The sequence below is a fragment of the Astatotilapia calliptera genome, chromosome 7 (genome assembly GCF_964374335.1).
Source record: "Astatotilapia calliptera chromosome 7, fAstCal68.1, whole genome shotgun sequence".
Lineage (NCBI taxonomy): Eukaryota > Metazoa > Chordata > Actinopteri > Cichliformes > Cichlidae > Astatotilapia > Astatotilapia calliptera.
The window spans coordinates 20,909,946-20,929,812 of NC_137428.1; the positions used below are offsets into that span (position 1 = coordinate 20,909,946).

The following is a 19,867-nucleotide window of genomic DNA, read 5'->3' on the forward strand; positions in this document are numbered from 1 at the left end:
CAGCACTGCTGAACATAACAACACTATTTAAATTATTAGACTGTTTTGGCGACAGATTTAATGTAACCTGACAGTAATAACAATTGTGGTTTCCCTTTATGTGGTCAATTTAACACAGCTCTGAATCATACGCTTTAGGTTAACTTTCCCAAAGCATAGCTTTTGGTTTACACTTTATGACAAGCAAGTGAAAGATACGTGGTTCGGTCCCAGGAAGAGACACAATTCCCTTTGGGGGCTACGTCAAGAAGAGAATCCAACATAAATATCTGCCAAATCAAAAATGTGGAGCTTCCCACTGTGGTGATCCTTGTTGAATAAGGGAGCAGCCAGATGTAGCTTCTTCAGTAAAGTCTGTTTTCCGGACAGTTTTCTAAGAAAAGCATTATGTTAACATAAACATTTTCCCATTTCCCAGCAGTACATCTCTTTGAGAAGTCTGATAATGTCATGAATACTGGAACCTGCTCAGCCACGTGTGATGATTTCTACCAAATTAAGATGTCTGTCCTACAGCTTAAACAGAAGGTAAAAAAGTGTGCATTGGATTGGTCCATTTCACCCACAAACTCAACAGAAATATCACAAATCTTGCAAACTGAGCTACACATGTGCATGACAGCAGTATGTTAGTTTTCATTGTGGAACTCAAAAAACTGTTTTTGTTTAATAAAATAAACATAAAAATGTAGATGTTCTTTAAAGTTTCAGAAAAAAGTAAGTAAAGATTTCATTTATTCATATCATGGAAAGGTTAGGAACCCTCAGTTTGAACACCTGTACCCAAGGTCACAGGCTAAAGTCTTGTATAATTTTTACTGATCAGCAGGTGAACCACAACCTTTCAGTGTGTGTGTGTGTGTGTGTGTGTGTGTGTGTGTGTGTGTGTGTGTGTGTGTGTGTGTGTGTGTGTGTGTGTGTGTGTGTGTGTGTGTGCGCGCGCGCGCGCGCCAGCATGGACAGATGCTTCTGCGTCTTGCATGAATTCTGATTTGTCAGCCCTGGCAGCATGGTGAGGTCTTTAAGGTATTACCCCCAGGGGTCACCAGCTCCACATGATGTTCTACTCAGATCAAAGATAACTTTTTCCTCAAGGATGCTACTTAGTATACAGGAGCAGGAAAGCTCCTGGTCATGCTGAATAATGCAGAGGGGTTGCCTGGCCTTCCATCTGGCTGGGTTACTGCTTATACTGTGGTGCAGATAGATGATCAACTTTAATCTTTGGCAGAGAATAAAATTTTAGCTTAATTTTAGTTTATGTTGGCCCTCCAGGGTGAAAGTTTCATTTCCTGTTTGACATTGCAGGCTTTTATGAGTCATTGTATGTAAAACTGTTTTTAAAACTAAATGCATAATTGTACAGTCAGATATTTGTATGTTTTATATACACTGTCCACTTCCTGCTGTGACAAAACAAATTTCCCACGTGTGGGACTAATAAAGGTTATCTTATCCTATCTTATCTTATCTTATAACTTCCAAATCAGCTTAAAAAAGGGCTTAATTAATTCAGCAATTTTTAGTTAACTTTCCATGGCATTTACAGTGTTATTCAACCATTTCTTCTTTTTCTTTCGTAACTCCTCTAAGATGGCTTTGCTGTCAAACAGTGCTGGCATCCCTGAGCAGATGACGAGTGAAAAACTCCTATCACCTATGTCTTTACCAGGGCCTCCAGGTTCCCCTGGACTCCCAGGTAAGACACAGCCTCAGTTTCTACGGGAGAACACCAGCCTCTATGAAGAAGTCATGACGTTAAGCAAAATGTTGGAAGTACTGATAGGCTAGATGCATTTAGGCACACCTTACATGAAAATATTACTGACAGCACTTATGCTATTAGTAGGTTTAAGCCCACACTGGGGTAATGCACTTTTTACAGCATGGTAAAAATGCATTAATCAATAATAATCAATAAAATACAAGAGTATTTAGTTTTCACAATTCAAAGCATTGGACAACTTTTAATTTTGACCTGTTAATAGAGAATTAATATTTGTACCATATTTAACTGCAAACTATAGGTAACCTCAAATTGTAAACCTCTGAAAAGCTAAAATCCAAACTTCAGGGTGTTTTTGTGGTCATCCCTCTTTTAAACAATGTTAGCACACAGTGCAGGTTTTCCCTCATATAATATAGGCATTGTTGGCATCATCTTAACATTGAAATCTCTCTAGTACAGCTAAGAAGCATCTATTATGCAGAGTCTGTGTGTGTAATCTCTTCAGTTGTTTCCTACCCACTCATATCAGTGTGTAATACTTCAGGAGATCCAGGACCAGAAGGCCCTCCAGGAATTTCAGGACAGACGGGGCCCCCTGGACCACCTGGCCCCAGAGGCTTAATGGGACCCATTGGACCAACACCCGACCTGTACCACATCAAACGAGGCCCTCGGGGACCTGTGGTCAGTTATTAAATCCCTGTTTTACAATTAAAAATTTACGCAGAATTTAACAAGAAAAACTAACGTTCGTCTTGGATGAAACAAACAGCCTCGCAGCATTTTATATCCAATTTGTCTTTGTTACGTCCCCCCCCCCCCCCACCACGGCGTAGGGTATAATTCTGAATAATCAGTGACCAATGCATAAGCCGCTGGTTGTGATTATACATCTTGGAGAGGAAAACTAAAGGGTTGTGATCTGTGAATACTTGGACTGACCTCTGACCTGACTCTGTATAGACTTCAGAATGTTGCAAGGCCCACAACAAAGCAAGGGTCTCCTTTTCAATGGTAGAATACCTGAGCTGGTGTTTGTCAAACTTCCGAGAGAAGTAACTTACAGGATGGTCAATGCCCTGGGTATCCTCCTGGAGAAGCACCGCTCCCGCCCCAACTGCGCTGGCATCTATTTCCAGTTTGAATGGTAAAGAGAAGTTAGGAGCAGACAAAACAGGGGTGCAACAAAGTAAGCCCTTAAGGCTTTCGAAAGCCTGCTGGCAACTCTCAGACCAAATAAACGGCTTTGAGGGGCTGGTTAAGTCAGTGAGGGGGGCAGCAACAGAAGAGAAATTCTTACAAAATCGTCGGTAATATCCTGTCATCCCAAGGAACCGCCGCAGTTCTCTCCTGGTGGTTGGTTGGGGGAACTCTCTAATCGCAGTGACTTTGGCATCTGCAGGGCGCACTTTTCCTAGACCAACTTGCTGGCCAAGGTAGAGGACACTGCCTCTGGCAAAATCACATTTGGCAAGGTTCAAAGTGAGAGATGCACTGCTATACACAACGATGTCATCCAAGTAGGCTCTGCAGTTGGGGATGTTTCCCAACACTTTATTAACCAGTCTCTGAAATGTTGCAGGGGCATTGCACATGCCAAAAGGCATAACCGTATACTGCAGAAAGTGGTCAGGAGTGACAAAAGCTGAAATGTCAGATGCTTGCTGTGTCAAAGGCACTTGCCAATACCCTTTTAACATATCGAGTTTAGTGATGTATTTTGCAGGCCCGATTTCATCAATGCAGTCATCGATAAGAGGTAAGGGATGTGCATCCGGTACAGTGACAGAGTTCACCTTTCGGAAGTCGGTACAGAATCTTGGGCTTCCATCTTTTTTTGTGTCTAAGAGACATGGTGAACTCCAAGAGCTGGAGCTTGGCACTGCAAATCCATTCTGAAGAAGATACTCAACTTCCTGTTTTATGATCTCCCTCTTTGCAGGACTAACCCGATAAGCGCGCTGTTTGATTGGTGTAGGGTTAGTCAGCACCACATCATGTTTTATGACAGAGGTTTGAGACGGGATATCACTGAACAGAGATGGGAATCCCGATATGAGTGTTATAATATCATTACTCTGTTCAGCAGGAAGGTGGGACAGGTATTGTGTTAGGGTCGACAATATCACAGAATTACCTAGTCGAGCACTTTGAGGCTCAGCACCCCGTAACACCAACCCATCTTCATCTGGAGTAATCTCCACCTTGGTCACCGAAGCCATCGGAAACGTAGCCACAGATGGCACAGCTGAAGGTTCACGAGAGTTGTACAGCTTCATCATGTTGACATGACACACCCGAGTGGGACGTCTGCGATCTGGGGTCTGAATAATGTAGTTAGTCTTGCTGAGTTTTCTCTCTACAACATAAGGACCAGAGAACCTAACGGAGAGAGAGGAGCCGGGCACCGGAAGGAGAAGGAGCACTCTGTCACCTGGCAGAAATGAACGGTCAACAGCCCGCTGATCAAAGGGTCTCTTCATTTTCGCTTGTGACGTGGCTAATACCTTCCTGGTTAAGGAATAAGCCCTCTTCAACCTGTCATTCAGTGTCTTGACGTACTCTGGAAGGCTTTTGGCGTTGTCAACCGGTGTAGCTAGCCTTTCTTTAAAAACCTTCAAAGGACCCCTCATCTCACGCCCAAACACAAGTTCACTGGGACTAAATCCCAGAGATTCTTGGGTTGCTTCCCGACAGGCAAATAAAACAAGTGGAACACTTTCATCCCAGTCCCGTTGGGAACTATAACAGTGTTTCCTTAACATAGACTTCAAAGTCTGATGAAACCTCTCTAGTGCCCCCTGACTTTCAGGATGGTAAGAACTCGAGGTTATGTGTTCAATGCCTAATGTTTTCAGGGCTTGGGCAAACACTCTAGACTTAAAGTTAGTGCCTTGGTCTGTTTGCACAACCTTAGGCAGACCAAAGGTTGAAAAGAATCTCAACAGTGCTTTGACAACAATCTGAGCTGTTATTCTCCGTAGTGGGATTGCCTCGGGAAACCTGGTTGAAACGCACATGACAGTCAAAAGAAACTGGTTTCCAGTTTTAGCTTTAGGTAGAGGCCCCACACAGTCAACAATCACTTTTCGAAATGGCTCCTCTACTACTGGGATAGGACAGAGAGGAGCTGGGGGGATTACTTGGTTTGGCTTGCCGGTCATTTGGCATACATGGCAAGTACGGCAGTATTGAACAACATCAGATTTCAGTCCGGGCCAGAAAAAATGTTTCAGAATTCTGGTGTATGTTTTATTAACCCCCAAATGTCCTGACCATGGATGGTCATGTGCTAAGGACAGTACCTGGGTACAATAAGCAGTAGGTACAACCACTTGATAAACTGCAGACCAGTCTGCGTCTTCCGAGACCTCACTTGTCCATCTGCGCATCAGAAGACCTTCGTCAGAGAAGTAAGCCAGCTTTTTCCTTTTGGCATCCTGTTGACTGAGAGTGGCGGAATGACACTTTGACAGGGTTACATCATTTTTCTGTGCAATAATGAACTCCTCTCGGGAGACTGGCAAATCCAGAACTGGTTGTGTTTTGTCAGCAGGTGGAAGTGTGGCCTGAACCTTAGATCCAGAGGTAAAGTTAATCACGTCACCAACGGGATCTGACCTCATGAAGGAATCGGCCAAGTCAGGACCATACTTTTTTGTCTGGGCCCTCGTAACTACACAAGCTGGAAAAATGGCAGGCTGGTCTTGGGCTGGGTCAGAATCCCGGCTCAGCTCGGGTCTGTCTAACACCTCAGGAATGGGTGTGACCTTACCTCCAGCAAGGTCATTACCTAGGATGAAGTCAATGCCTAGTATGGGCAACGCAGAACGAATAGCCACTTTAACAACTCCGCTGACTAATGTTGACTGAATGTGAATAGTGTGCAAAGGGGCAGATACAAATCCGAGTTCTACTCCCTGGACAATAACACTGGACTGGCAAAACGACGACTCAGAAAACGGTAAGACGTTTTCTCTAATGATGAACTGAGAGGCCCCTGTATCTCTCAGTATTTTTACTGGTTGTTGATCTTTTGGATTCCCAGTCAGCGAAACCACTCCCTCTAGAATGAATGGTTTGAAACAGGGGTCAGGGTGGTTAGTGTTCGGTTGAAATGCCCTCCCATTCTCTGTGGCTTTAATCAGTCCCACCCCTTTTGGTTGTGAGGATAGTTGCTGTTTACGCTTTAATGCCTGACATTCTGCAATGAGATGACCCCTCTTGTGGCAATAAAAGCATTCACGCTCACCGTGGGGAGGCGAGGGCACCCTCACTGGCCTCGCAGCAGAGCAACTAGACTCAAGCCGTGCTGAGCGCAAGGTTGTGGGCCTATCTGGATGGGAAACAGGGGTAAAAACATTCTTATGAGTTAACACAAACTCATCGGCCAACACAGCTGCTTTGGACATTGACATCACCTTCTGTTCATTTAAGAACATTATGAGCCTCTCAGGTAATGAATTTTTAAAATCCTCCAGTAACATTAACTCACGCAGCGACTCATACTCATCCCCAACTCCGTTAGCAGCGCACCATTTATCAAAAAGAGCCCCTTTTTCATGTGCAAACTCCACATATGTTTGACTGCTGGACTTCTTATGGTTCCTAAATTTCTGCCTGTAGGCTTCAGGTACCAGTTCGTAGGCACGTACAATTGTTTCCTTCAACACGTCGTATTTCATGCTTTGCTCTAGCGAAAGTGAAGCTACTACCTCCTGAGCTTTGCCCACTAATTTACACTGAAGTAATATGGGCCACATGTCTCTTGGCCATTTCAGAGCAGTAGCCACCTTTTCAAAAGCGTTGAAGTACGAATCTACCTCAGTCTCACGAAAGGTAGGTACTAGGGCAATATGTTTGCTAACGTTAAAACTTTCCGGGGAGACTTTCGGGATTTCTTTAGTGGCATCTGTTTTCTGTCCTGATGACACCCACTGTCACGGTCCGGGGCAGCGGCCGTGTGAAGAGTGGAAAGGAGGACTCAGATGCAGCACTTACTCAGATGTGAAGGTGATTTATTGACAAACCTGAACATGAAGGGAGAACAGCAGGGAGAGCACGCAGGGGATTCACCGGGTATGAACACAGACGACGCGACGAGGAGCAGAGGAAATCACACACTATAAGTACACGAAGAGACACTGGGAAATCACACACAGGTGGGGGAAACAGCTGGACCTGATTAACCTGACGAGACAGGGGAACACTAACACCAGGGACCAACAGAGGGAGCACAAACCCAGAACCCAGTGTCTAAAATCCCAAACACAAACCATCCCAAAACAGCCATGAATAATAATGAAAGTAATAACAATAAAGAACATAAACATAAAGTCACTGAGTCATGGTCGCAGGACCATGACACCCTCAGTGCTTCTACTTCAAGCTGCTTTAACCTGACTTCTTTTTCAGCTTCTATCTCCAGCCTACGGACCTCCAGCCGGAGATCATAATCTGCTTTATGCACCTTATCCTTCTCTTGTGCCTCTAGCTGTAAACGCAGTAAGCGAACCTTAAGCTTTGCATCACTGCTAGACGTTTGGGATTCTGGAGTGAAAGGCTTAAAGCGAGGCAGAGTTTGGGGAGCCGCATCCGAGTTAACTTGGGCACCCGGAGGTGTAGCAGGCAGCGCTTGCTCATCAGTTCTCTCTGGAGAAGCTGGATCAGCAGAGGCTCCAGGGGGAGCTAAAGGGTCCTGAGAAGGCACCCCAGCTGTAACAGGGCTGATTAAAATACCCAACTCGATTAATCCCTCCAACAAAGCCTGCTTAATCTCCTTCTTCACTCCATACTTTGGTACAGAAAGGTTATACTGGGCAGCAATACTCAACAGGTCGTCTTTGCGACATAAGTCAATCTTATCAACGCTAGGCTGACTAACAAAATCAAGCAGGTCAAAACTCATCTCCGGCTGATACTATGAAACGTAGACACCCTAAAATCACGGCACCCTCCTCATTAATATAGGTTGTCCACCGCATACAACGATCCCGGACGAGCCCCCATTTGTGTTACGTCCCCCCCCCACCACGGCGGGGGCAAAGGCAGGCAGGGGACAGCAACACTGGACAACCACAATCAATGAAGGAGGAAGACCACAGAGCAGTTAGGTATCAGGCAGAATTTAATGGTTGGACAGTCAATCTTAACAACAGAGAAGAGGTGGGGGGGAGGAGGACTGGGCGGTTGATCCAAATCAAAGAAAGTAATAAAACAAAAAGAGGTCAGTAGCTTCCAGGGCCTAGCCTAACTGAAAGAAAAGTGCAAAACAAAAGGCCTACCTAGCTACTCGATAAAAGTCAGTGAAAACCTACAAGGGTGGCATCAACCGCATAACCTAGTGTGACTAACAGAGTAAAATCTACAACCAATGTATAGGGTACCCCAGCTTACCTGTCCAGCCTCCCACCACACACAACATAAAGAAGCCTGTTCACAAATGTTTGTCAAAGCAGAAGCCAGCAGCCCCAGCTGGCCAGGGAGCGGCTCATTTGTAGTGTTCCTTGGAGTGTGATTGGCCAACTGAGCCCAGACCAGCCAATAGACACCTGCCAATCAACTTCGAACTGGCCAATCAGAGGAGGCCTGACGCCTGAAAGATAAACAGAACACAAAACAGAGCACAAAAGCAAAGCCACACCCCTTGGCACGTAACAGTCTTATTCTTCATGTCAAATGGAGAATATAAAAATCAGAAAGTTTGTGTCCTGATTGTGACCTATGAATAAGTTGATGTCTTACACCAGTTACCTCTATTTATTATTATTTTTATCTTATAATTTTACTTTGTGACACATAGAAGAATGGCTGTTTTAATATGAAAAGCAATACAATCTTGAAAATCTCTTTTTTCATTTTAATGATTCACTAAATTATTATATTATCAGATAATTTAGTGTAACTGCATTGACAGGAAACCCCCCTGAGAAAGACACAAAATACATCCCGTCATGCACCCTTTTAAAGACCCTCATTCTTGCGAGGTGGATAAGGCTAACACGTGGAAATGGCAGGACAACAGCTTCGGTTGCTTTCTTTGGCTTGCTGTTTTTGTGCCGTGCCAAGTCTTTCCTGCAAGTGTCAACCCTACATGTTAAAGTGTGGGACTGGAATCAAGAATGTGCAGGATGTGGCTATCAAGACATATTTTCTACTTTTTTAAAGCTCTTGTATTTATGCAATCTTCTCACTGATAAATCAGACTATCATCACCTACCATCAATCACATCACAAGCTGCTTAAAGCCAAAACAAGAGCTGTAGAGCAGTGTTTTTTAGAAGATGACCTGTTGCTTTGTGTTTGAGCGTGGATGCGTTTTTTTTAATCTTATTTATACATTTCATCAGTACACATGCTGATGATCTCCTACTGAAAGGATGTTGTCCTCTCATCGCATAACAACCTGGTTAAACTCTAGGTGCAGTTAGGTTTGGTTTGGTCACCAGGCCATGTGTGTTTGACTTCATGTCTGGATTTCAGAGGTGATGAATGCGTGACTCAGAAGGTTTTTAGTGATCTGAATATTGGCGCTACTCCCTATACAAAGATTATTATCCCATGAAAGAGATCAAAGCACTCTGTGTTGTCAGTTTGAAGTTACTCAGAAATGGCCTGGAGGCAGGAACAGAGTTAATCGTGGGTACTCTCACTTGATGTAGCATAATAAAGTAGTTTTGTATTTTGAGGGGCTTTGGGTAAACTGTTTCTGGGAATATACTGAATTCAACAAGCCGCCACAGAACAATACTTTAAAGCAGTAAATATAATTTCATACCTTTGGAGTTTGAAACAAAAGTGACTAAAATATGTTTAAAAATCAAATATATCTGAACTACTTTTTGTATTGAACAGGGGCCTCCAGGAGCACCAGGAAAAGACGGTCTAAAGGTGAGTTCAGATGCTATTTAGTCAACCAGAAATCTTCATTTTGGGGAATTTTAAAGTATAAATTTCCTCTACAAGGCAATTACTATAGACAAGAGTAGAATTGCCCATCACATTGATCCCTTAGGGAGCAGGAGGAGTCATCACCATTGACATATTGCATCCTATTTTAAAAAAGAAGTCGGTGCGGTGAGTGCAGAAAGCACCGGCTGTATAGATTTGCCAAAATCATATCAATCAAAGTAAATTTCTCAATAGCTAAATTGTTCCCCCCCTCTCCAGATTTGTTCAGGATGAAAAGCACAAGGCAGGTGCCAGAATACTTGTTAATCCTCACCTGGGTGCTGCGCGGGCACATGAGGGGATTACTTAACTGCAAGTTGCTACAAGTTTATAGGCAGTTTTCACAGTTTTGTGTACAACATGAACACAAGCTTTGGTCGATGCTTGAAACATGCGTTACATATTCTTACAGAGAGGGTCAGGATTTTGCTCACTTGGAAAGAAATTTCTCAAGTCAGACTTGAGCCCGTGACTTCAGCACAGAAATGTCATTGACCACCAATGTGAACACTATAGATACCTCTGGGCTGTTTTGGTTGTTTGGAATCACCTGGATTTATTCAGATTGGCCAGCTGGAGATGTTATTTTAAAGGGCTAACAGGAATGCTTTTCTCTGCTTTGCGTTCTTGTGAAGCCTAAGACAAAGGGTTAAAAAAAGAAGGCTCTGACAGATGGTTAAGTCTGAGATTAAGTGGGCACAATGCAGATTTCATCCTAGTTACTGTGAGATTTATTTTGTGCATTTTTCACATCTTTGCATTAAACAATATGCCTCTTGCTCTTTTTTACAATATCTATAACCAGAAGCTCTTGCTCTGCCACTTTGCTGCACCGTGTTGTAGTTGAGTTTGACAGTGGTTCGCTCTCATTTAGATGATGATGGTTTTTATATGGCAAAATAATGTATGAACATCACTTGTGACTGTGGCAGTTGTTACTAAGATTAGCCTCAAAGAAAAAGCTTTTTAAAAATAGAACAGAGCTCTCTCTCTATCTTTGATTTGGCCCTAGCCTGTGATAAGTACAGCAGGTCGGTGGTGCAGTGAGTGAGTGAGGTAAGATTTTCTTTTTTAGTTTCACTGGGGACTTGATCCTGAACCTTCAGGATGTCAGAATGAATTTAGACTGAGAGCAGCCAGGTGAAGTAGTTAAAGGAGCTAATATGCAGAAACCTTGAAACATTATGAGACTTAACAGTGCCCGTGATTGGACACCAGGGTGGTTGTGTTTATTTAAAAGAAAAATAAATCACTTACAAGAGCAAGGTATGAAAGCTTCAGAGATTCTCATGTTAAATTGGACCTTGTAACTCTGTTTGCTTGGCTTGTAGATTGAACGCATGGAAAGACTTAGGTGCATCTGCCTTATTGACACAGTACCTTGGTGTTCTTTTCAGTGCAGCTGGGATGTTTGTGCGGATAGATTGGAGGGTTATGGTAATATGTCTCTCAGAGTAACAAATCCAAACCATCTGCCAAAACACTCCCAGCCCCCTTGTGACCCTGAGCATGGCTAACAGGGTAGTCAGCTTAATGTGTATGTGCTACTGTAAATCACCAGGCTGCCATGATAATTCACAGTCAAGCTGTAAAGGATCCAGCTTACTAAAGGGGCTAATTTTACTTTTTTGCTTAGAAATGTATTTGTTATCTAAAGCTAGAAAAGAAGATTTTACACTAAACTCTATGGAGAGCCACACTTTGTATTCTCACATTTTGAGCATGAGCTTTAGGGTGACATTTAGATAGTTTATGTTTCAAACTTTACACAGAGTTGATGAAAGCTGCATTGCTCTTTTAGCAAATATATACAGTATAACAACACAGTACATGCTTCTTTGATATAATGTGCTCCCATTTATTCCTTTTTTAATCCATGAAGCAATCGTGTTTACTTTCATCCTGAACTCAGTTTTCCAGTTTGTGAAAGTTCCCGTAGCAGAATATCATGAATTCCTCTCATGCATTTTCCTTCAGTGTAATTCATCTTAGCTAAATATTTGTTTTGTTTCCTCAGGGGGACAGAGGAGCTCCTGGGCCTGTTGGACCACCAGTAAGACTAAGGCTATCTATACCAAGGCCACATTACTGTAACTCGTTACTATCAAATAGAAAAGTGTAGTTAAACTACAGCATGGCTGGGAAATTAAATGGTATCTCATGGAAAGTATTCATTATCATCATGTCCAAGCATCCAGTGGCCTTGATGCAATAAACTCTTGTGTAATAATTATATTTATATCCACAAATAAGCTAAAAATCTAAATTTCTAAATCAGTTTTTCTGTATCTCTTTGGTCAAACCCAGGGCCCTCCAGGATCCTTTGATTTCCTGCTTCTGCTGATGGCAGACATCCGAAATGACATCGCAGACCTGCAGAGCAAGGTGTACGGTCGACCTATGCACTCTCTAGAGGAGGACTTTCCCACAGTCCCTGACAGCGGGAGACAAAACCAGGACCCTTTAGATATGGGCTCGGGTGAGGACTCTAAGGAAGCGCCGCCTCGAACAGGCGCAGGGCCGAAGAGGAACAGGAAGAGGAAACCAACACGAGAGAGAACAGAGTGAACAAAATGGAACGAATGAAAAAGTACAAAAATACATTGTCTTTGGTGTGAATATTGAAATGATCTGCCTTCTTATTTAACTTCTTAAAAAAAGAACATATTTTATGCTGTTTGATTACAGATTGTCTATTTTTGTATGATATACAAAATTTCATCTATTTTTTAACAAAAATGAGTAGACTGTGCCAACGCATGCTTTTTTATTGCATATTTTCAGAAACCTACTGTTGCTTTATAGCACATTAAAGAAGTCTCTCATAAAAACAGGGTTTTTTTTCTCTTTAACTGTAAACAATCGGCATGTGTTGCATCATTTTTGTGCTTGCAGGAAGAATTAAAGCAGCAAAATATAGAATTTTACTTTTTAACCTTAGTGCATTGAGTCTCATCTATTGCATGACCCATTGTCATTTTTAAAACTTTGTTTTACCAAAAGTAATGATTCAAAGAAAGTTTGGAAATACTGCTGTAGTACCAGCTGTGATCAGAGCTGCAACTGTGGATTATCGGTAAGTTTCAAATGTCGCTGAAATGACACCGCACCTTATCTAATACAGCGTTCCTACAGTTTTTGACTTCTGTCAAGGAGGTGCCATTTTTTCTGTGTAGTTTTGAATGAATTCTCATAAAACTTTGTTCTGATGAAGACGAAATGAATACATACCAAATATTCCCTTAAAAGTGAATACTGCCCAGAGAGTGAGCTGTCTTGGTGGAGGTTTGCGCTGTCACAGTGGTTCTTGTTTTGTAATGTTTTGCTACCTGTAAGAGCTCCAAGGTGAGAACAGTTTTGTTTTTTCATAATTTATTTCTAGTTTTTACAAAAACAAAAAACAGATGCATATTTGTTATCAGAGCTTCCTTTGATATACGCAGTGACGCTGCGCGCTGAGGTGTTAGTTGGAGGGCTGCGTTAGGCACCAGAGCTGCCTTCTGGTGCCTAACCATAGCCTGTAACTTGATAATTTTAAAGTAAACTTCTTAAAACTGAATTATATCTCCTGCCATGGACACCAGACTAGAGATGGCACGATACCACTTTTTTATGTCCGATACCGATATCATAAATTTGGATATCTGCCGATACCGATATGAATCCGATATAGTGTTTTTTAATCAACAAAACTGTTTTTTAAATATCTTGCTGCATTTTGTATAAGTTCATACTCAAGTTTAAAACAACAACTACACTAAAGCTATTCTGTTATACCTGTATGCAAAAAAAAATATTTCATAGTTCAGCAATACTGATCAATCTAATAAACTTAAACCTACACCATCCTCCCTATTCTGGTATTTTAAAGAGTACTTAGCATAAATATTAAGCAACCTAACTAATAGGGTTCCAACTCCCAGCAACAACAAAAATAAATAAATAAAAAATAGGGAACCACCCCTCACGCTCCACCTCATGATGCTTAATCGACGTAATCAACCTTAATTTGATGCAGTGTGAAAAAAAAATGCACAGAAATCAATTATTTTTCAAGAAATATTAAATAGATTCAACATCTTTCTTCAACAAAATTGCAGACTGCACAGATGGTACCTTCCCAAAGGAAAAAGTACTATAGCTTACTAGGGTATATTAGACTTAATAGTTACTATATACAGTAATTGACTTCTATTCATTTTACATCAAATTAAAACTTTGGGTGTCAGATAATTATTTATTAAAAGCTAGACATTTTAAATGAGAATAAGAAAGAAAATTATGTCTTTGTGCCCCCTTTTCTCTGTTAATGCCCTATCGGCCCCCCTGGCTAAACTTTGCTAGATCCGCCCCTGCACAGTTACCAGCGTCAGCTAGAAAAAGATCCTGGAGTAGAAAGTAATATTAAATACATTCTAACAACAGCTGATCAAGCTTAAACGTGCTGCTGTTGTTCAGCCACTGGTTTCCTCTTTCTGGTGCAAAGTGGGCCAAAAGCAAACTAGAGACACGGACTCGCAACAGAAAAGCCGATCAGCTGATCGTTAAGCAGTTTCATGATTGAAGTAGCAGCAAGAAGAGGCAGTCGCTTGTTAAGCTTAACGCAGGAATGCTTTACAAACATTCAGAGATGGACTTACACACTTGCTTTACTTCTCTCGGGATAACTTTGTCGGAGATGAAATGCCGGGTTGCTAGCGAAGCTCCACATGCTATCCAGAGGTCCCGAGACAGGTCCCGCATGCCACAGCCGCTCTATCACGTGAGGCATACTGCGACGTTCTGAGGTGAGTTACAGCGTGTTGCAAGTTTTGTGAGGTGCTTTCGTGATATTTAATGGATCGGATTACATTTTTTATTTTTCTCCGATATCCGATCCAGTAATTTAGGTCAGTATCAGACCGATACCGATACGTAATATCGGATCGGTCCATCTCTACACCAGACTAAAGTTTCTGTGCCTACAGCTCATTTGTGGCTTGTTTAAAACTCGGAATAAAAACCACTGCGCTTGTATATCTGATCTAATAATAAACCAACCAAAGTAAAGCCTTCTCTGCAAGCAGGCAACTTTCAGAGGGCAGTGTGAATGTCAGCTGACTGAATTTCTAAAATGTTTTAATTTTTTTCTCCACCAGAGGGAGACCTTCTCAAAGCAAGAGATCCAAAGCAGTCTGATGTTTAAAAAGAAATCCTATTTTTAACCGACCTGTTGATTTGTTGGCAGAAAATTTATAAAAAACTGTTCATCCTTGATGAACATCATGAGACTAATAATCACCAAAACGAGAATTTTATTTCCTGATCTTTGTGGATTTCAATATCAATTCTGTCTGATGATCAGGCATATAGGAAACAAAAAAAGAGAAAAGAAACGTCTGACTTGACTCATCTGTGCATGTTTGTTTGTTTGTTTTATTTATTTTATGGTATTTGGTGTTTGTTTGTTTTTTTTTCCATTATCCACAATAATCCCAGCCACATCCACACACTATGAACGATTTTGATAGCATACTCTTACATATTACCACCTAATATTACCATTATGTGGTGCCACTCACTCCCTGGTTGAGTTAACCTGATTTTATATGACATTATTATCCATTCCTTATTTAATAAAGAATAACCAGAAAAAAGGACAATACACTACTTAGTTGTGTTTTTACATCAAGCATTCCCTTATGAATCCACTAGATGGCAGTAATTTCTCAGTCCTGTACTGCGTGTACTGTTTGAGTTCAGCCCATTAAATGATGCACAGCACAGAGTGCTGACTGAACTCATTAGACTTTGGCGTGTAGTTCACAGGGATCCACACAGACGCAATCAAAACACCGTGATGAATAAAGCTGTGTGGGAATGCTCACTCAGCATGGGTAATGTGTACATGCTTGTTTATTTTGGGACTCTGTGACATTACCTTTTCTTCTCTCTCAAAGATTGACCTGCAGGCGTCAGAGTGATCATTTTGTTCCTGGAAGAACTTTTTTCCCCTCATTTAAATCATATTCACATTCGTTATCTTTTCTATTAGAAACATTTATGTCGTTCCCAAAAGACAAACGCAGATTTGTTCATTCTTTGACAACATCAAAACCGAAATCCATTCAGATAGTTGGAAGTTTTGGATTTTGGATGCCAGCCTCATTAGACACTACATCATTGTTAACACGTTGTGTATTTGTTTCACAATGAGCCCATTTTCCCACAACGCTGTATGTTATGATTTGCATTTGATTAAAGAGGGACCGATATTGAAGTGCTGGGCGATTCTTTTTAACAAGCTGGGCTCCTCTCGTATAGAAAGAGACAAAAACACGGGGAAATCTTGGCAATAAATTTCTCAAATATCTCTTCTGGAAGTAATTAATCACCACTGTACAAGGACAGGCCTTTAAAAGGATTTCAAATATTTGCTGAAGTGGCCCCTTGTTCCCAATTATATCTCTCTGCTTGCCCCCTTCATTATTTAGAACTGTCCACAAAAAATATGCAGCACTAAATGGGAACATGCACACACACACACACACAAACCCCAAAGAAAATGTTTAGTAGCAAAAAGGATGAGTGAGTTACTGTGTTGCTAAAAAGCCCTAATGAGGTAATTTTATTAGTAGCGGCTGCCCAGGACTGTTGGAAACAGATGGAGGAAACAAACAGAGAGGAGCAGCATAAAGAAAATTAGTGCTACCCAATTCATTAATTAATGCATTAGTGTGGGCAGCAAATTAACTGCCCCAAAAAATCTTCCATTCAGCAAAGATTATGATGGAAGAAAAAAATACATTGTTGCCCTTCAGCGTAATTACAAGACAGTGCAAATTCAATTCTAATGAGGCGAAAGGCACCCCCTTAACATACATCCCCTATTCCCCCCTCTATAAAAGGGCTTGCTCTTGTTGAGGCCTAAGTTTAAGGAAGTATTGAGAGTGAAGGAGACAATGATGAGAGATCGGCCAGGGTCTAAGTGCTTTATGTGCTGCAAACAGGTAGAGAGGATTGAATGGCTCTCTTTCTGGGACTCCTGGGGGGCCTGTCTTCCCAGCACAACAACACTTGGCCCTGAGAAAAGGGCCCGTTGAGGGGCCTGGAGAGTGAATGGACCTGTGCCGTGGTGGGTCAGACTGAATGGCCACAAGTTCTCCACTGATTAAAAACGATGTTGTGCCGGTCCGGGCTTCAACACATGTACGCAAACACACACTTATGCGTGTAGACACAAAAAAACACACACAATCACACATGCACATACTGAGAGCCCTCACCCTTCCACCTCTCCCTCTCATTGAGTTATCTTTACTCGGGCTTTGTCTCCTCTAATTGGAGCTGATGAGTGACTAATTGGTAGCTTTTTTACAACACCCGGTACTTAAGCAATGGCAAACCGAGTGAGGCAGCATGAGCGGAGTTAATGAGAGGCTTTGCACAAATAAAGGCTTTAAAATGGGCCTGTTTCACAGAATGGGAGAAAAAGGAAAGTTGAGGATATCTTTTGTGTCCTCCACATCTTTCACTCATGTGCAGGTATCTAAAAAGGGAGCGGGAGTGGTGGAGGGCACACAGTGGCTGCTGAAACGTTGAGCACTTGTCTGCATAAAGGGATCTGTTCTGTATTGTTTGGGCCCCATCGTTTAGTGTGTCTGTTAATAATGAGAAAGGGCTGCTCCTCAAATGAATGTGGCAAAGTCCTTAGTGGACAATAAGTGCCCTCTCTTCTGCCCAGACCACACTGGACTGTGTCAAAGCAATCTGAAATGAAGGTTTAGCCCCTTTCTGCATTGTCCGGGGTGAGTGTGTGGCCTGTATGCACAGAGCCAAGCCTGCGAATAATACAGCGGCAGATCAAATCTATGCATTATTGGCTTAAATGATCATAAAACATTCAAAGCTTCTAGGCGTGATAAGCAAAGCTTCTGTGTCTCTTGTGCATCGGGTCAGCATCAGGCTCACTGGATCGTAATTAAAATCATAAGAACAGTGAGTGCCCTGGTCCTCAAAGGAGAGAAGCGATTTGCATCATGGTGGTAAAAGTAAGAGCCCGGTGGGACGTTTCCTTAGCATGCTGTCACCTCAGCGGATATTTAGTCTACGTGATAATGGATTGCTTTGTGCTTTTCCGGTATGAATAAACGCCATGAAGCAACAGGCTTCATTTAACTAAGCCATCGTTCACACCAGGCGTTGACAAGCCACTCTCCCTTTCCTCTTAATGCTTTAGATGCCCGGATCCCCCAAGAACAAATGGCCCCATGCACAACACAACAGGTATTTGTTTTGTCTGTTAAGGCCACTGGTTCCACAACACACAGAATGATAGGAGGACATCCAGCGGTCAAAACAAGGATAGAACATGCCCCTCAAAAAAGTGCCACCTCAAACCTCATGTGGCTCAACGGCAGAGGCTCGCTGTCATTTCCAGGATTATATTTAGTACAGTATTGTATAATTCGCTGGCCAAATATTTGTTCTGACTCATGCAATAGGCTATTCACAGTTTCACTGACCCATTAACAATCCACGGTTTCCTATTGTCCACTTCTAAATGGATCTATTAGCACCGCCTTTGTTATTCAAATCCTGCATTTCCCCACAAAGAGTGTGGTTTAACTCTCTAATGAGGACTTCCTCAGACAAAGGACAGATGTCTCTATTTTCTCTGCCCTTACAAATCCACTGGAAAGATGTCACGAGTGGTAAGAGCCTGCACCAGACATTTTCACAATCTCATATATTCTCCTTCGTGTGTGTTTTGTTTGGGAGAGCATTTTACAGATGTATTTTAATAGTATATTTTATAGTAGATAATAGATCAATCTAATAGAGTTTTCTTTCCACAGCCTCATGCCACATGACAGTTTTCTGCTATTTAAAGACATGCAAAACAGATCTGGTTTGGCAACACTTGTGCATACCTGTCATATAATGGATTTTATTGTTGTGTTGACACAGAGTTGAAAAACAATATTCACGTCTTTCACCTGCTCGAGGAGCTGATCTCCTATTAACCTTGTTTCCAAAAACACGATTAAAGCTTTAGCTCATCTGAATTTTTTTCATCTGCTTCACCAACTTTTCACATGTTGCTTGCAAAGGTAGCCAAATAATTCAGTGGCTCACTCACAGGAAGAAAAAGGCTCCAAACGGGCCCTTGTAGTGGTGCAGCACCCATAGAGGCAACTGGGGGAAAGTGGGGAAAATTTTGAAGTAAATCAAGGCCTCGGTATATGTTTTAATAGTTTATATCATGTTCATCCTCTTCATATAATCACCTGCAAGACCTAATGGAGTGACAACTGCACATATTAAGGTCACATTGACCCAGTATGCTGCCCTGGGGTAAATATGTGCTATTATGCCCCAAAGTCTTAGTGGATTGTGTCAAGTTCCTAAGCATCGGTCAGACAGTGCAACATGATTTTATTATTTGCCCGCAATCAGCAGCAGTTACACACAGCAGGACTCTGCCTCTCTATGTGTGTACCTGTGTGTTTGTGAGTAGAGGTTTATTTAGTGAAATATCCAAACATGTAAGAAGAATAAAGTTTTCTAGTCTTACAGTTAGTATTAATAATAAATAAGCTGATCCGATTTAGTTAACATTACTACTAAAGTACAACGTTATCAGTTATATTGAAATACCCCTCTTTTTTGACAAGAAAGGCGGAGTCTTGAGATTCGGAGAGTCTTCTGCAAGAGTGTCCTGGGCTGTCATTAGTAGAATTAATCTATAAAAAAAAATAATAATAAAAAATAAATAAAAATGAAAAAATAAAAAGCCTGTGCATTCCCAAAGTGGCACCTGGGCAGTTTGTGGTTTCTTCCATGCAAACTATTTGCAACAGATGCAACTGGTACTTGCTACCAGCTCTGACCACTCCCTAGACCTTCAGAATAAGATTGTAGCAATGAATTTCAAAGCAACTGCCAACAACAACTTACCAAACAGCCAGTGAACGCACATTTTTGTCTAACGGTTGCTGGTCGGTTTATAGGCCTCTGTGACTTGAATCAGTGTTTTGTTTATTTATTTATTTATTACAAATATACTGCATGGTAAAATGTCAAAATATCTCACATGAAAAGGCATTCTAATCAAAAGCATGTTGGCGGAGTGAATCCACCCTTGACATGTAAATGCTATTTCACCATTTTTGTCAAATTTAAATTGAATTTGCATTACAGCTCTTT

At 41.7% G+C, this 19,867-nt stretch overlaps 1 protein-coding gene across 7 annotated transcripts in view; it reads left to right on the forward strand.

The window, feature by feature from the left end:
• Nucleotides 1-12,614, forward strand: part of ccbe1 (collagen and calcium binding EGF domains 1) — a 47,656-nt gene extending 35,042 nt beyond the window's left edge. For 6 of the 7 annotated variants that reach the window (XM_080304181.1, XM_080304180.1, XM_080304178.1 and 3 more), the window contains 6 exons: nt 419-528; nt 1,594-1,699; nt 2,274-2,413; nt 9,584-9,619; nt 11,697-11,732; nt 11,987-12,614. In XM_080304181.1, coding sequence (XP_080160307.1) covers nt 419-528; nt 1,594-1,699; nt 2,274-2,413; nt 9,584-9,619; nt 11,697-11,732; nt 11,987-12,247 — 689 coding nt within the window. In that variant the 3' untranslated portion in view covers nt 12,248-12,614. The remainder of the gene's footprint in view (nt 1-418; nt 529-1,593; nt 1,700-2,273; nt 2,414-9,583; nt 9,620-11,696; nt 11,733-11,986) is intronic. The other variant, XM_080304179.1, reaches the window with a different exon arrangement.
• Nucleotides 12,615-19,867: the final 7,253 nt, after the last annotated feature.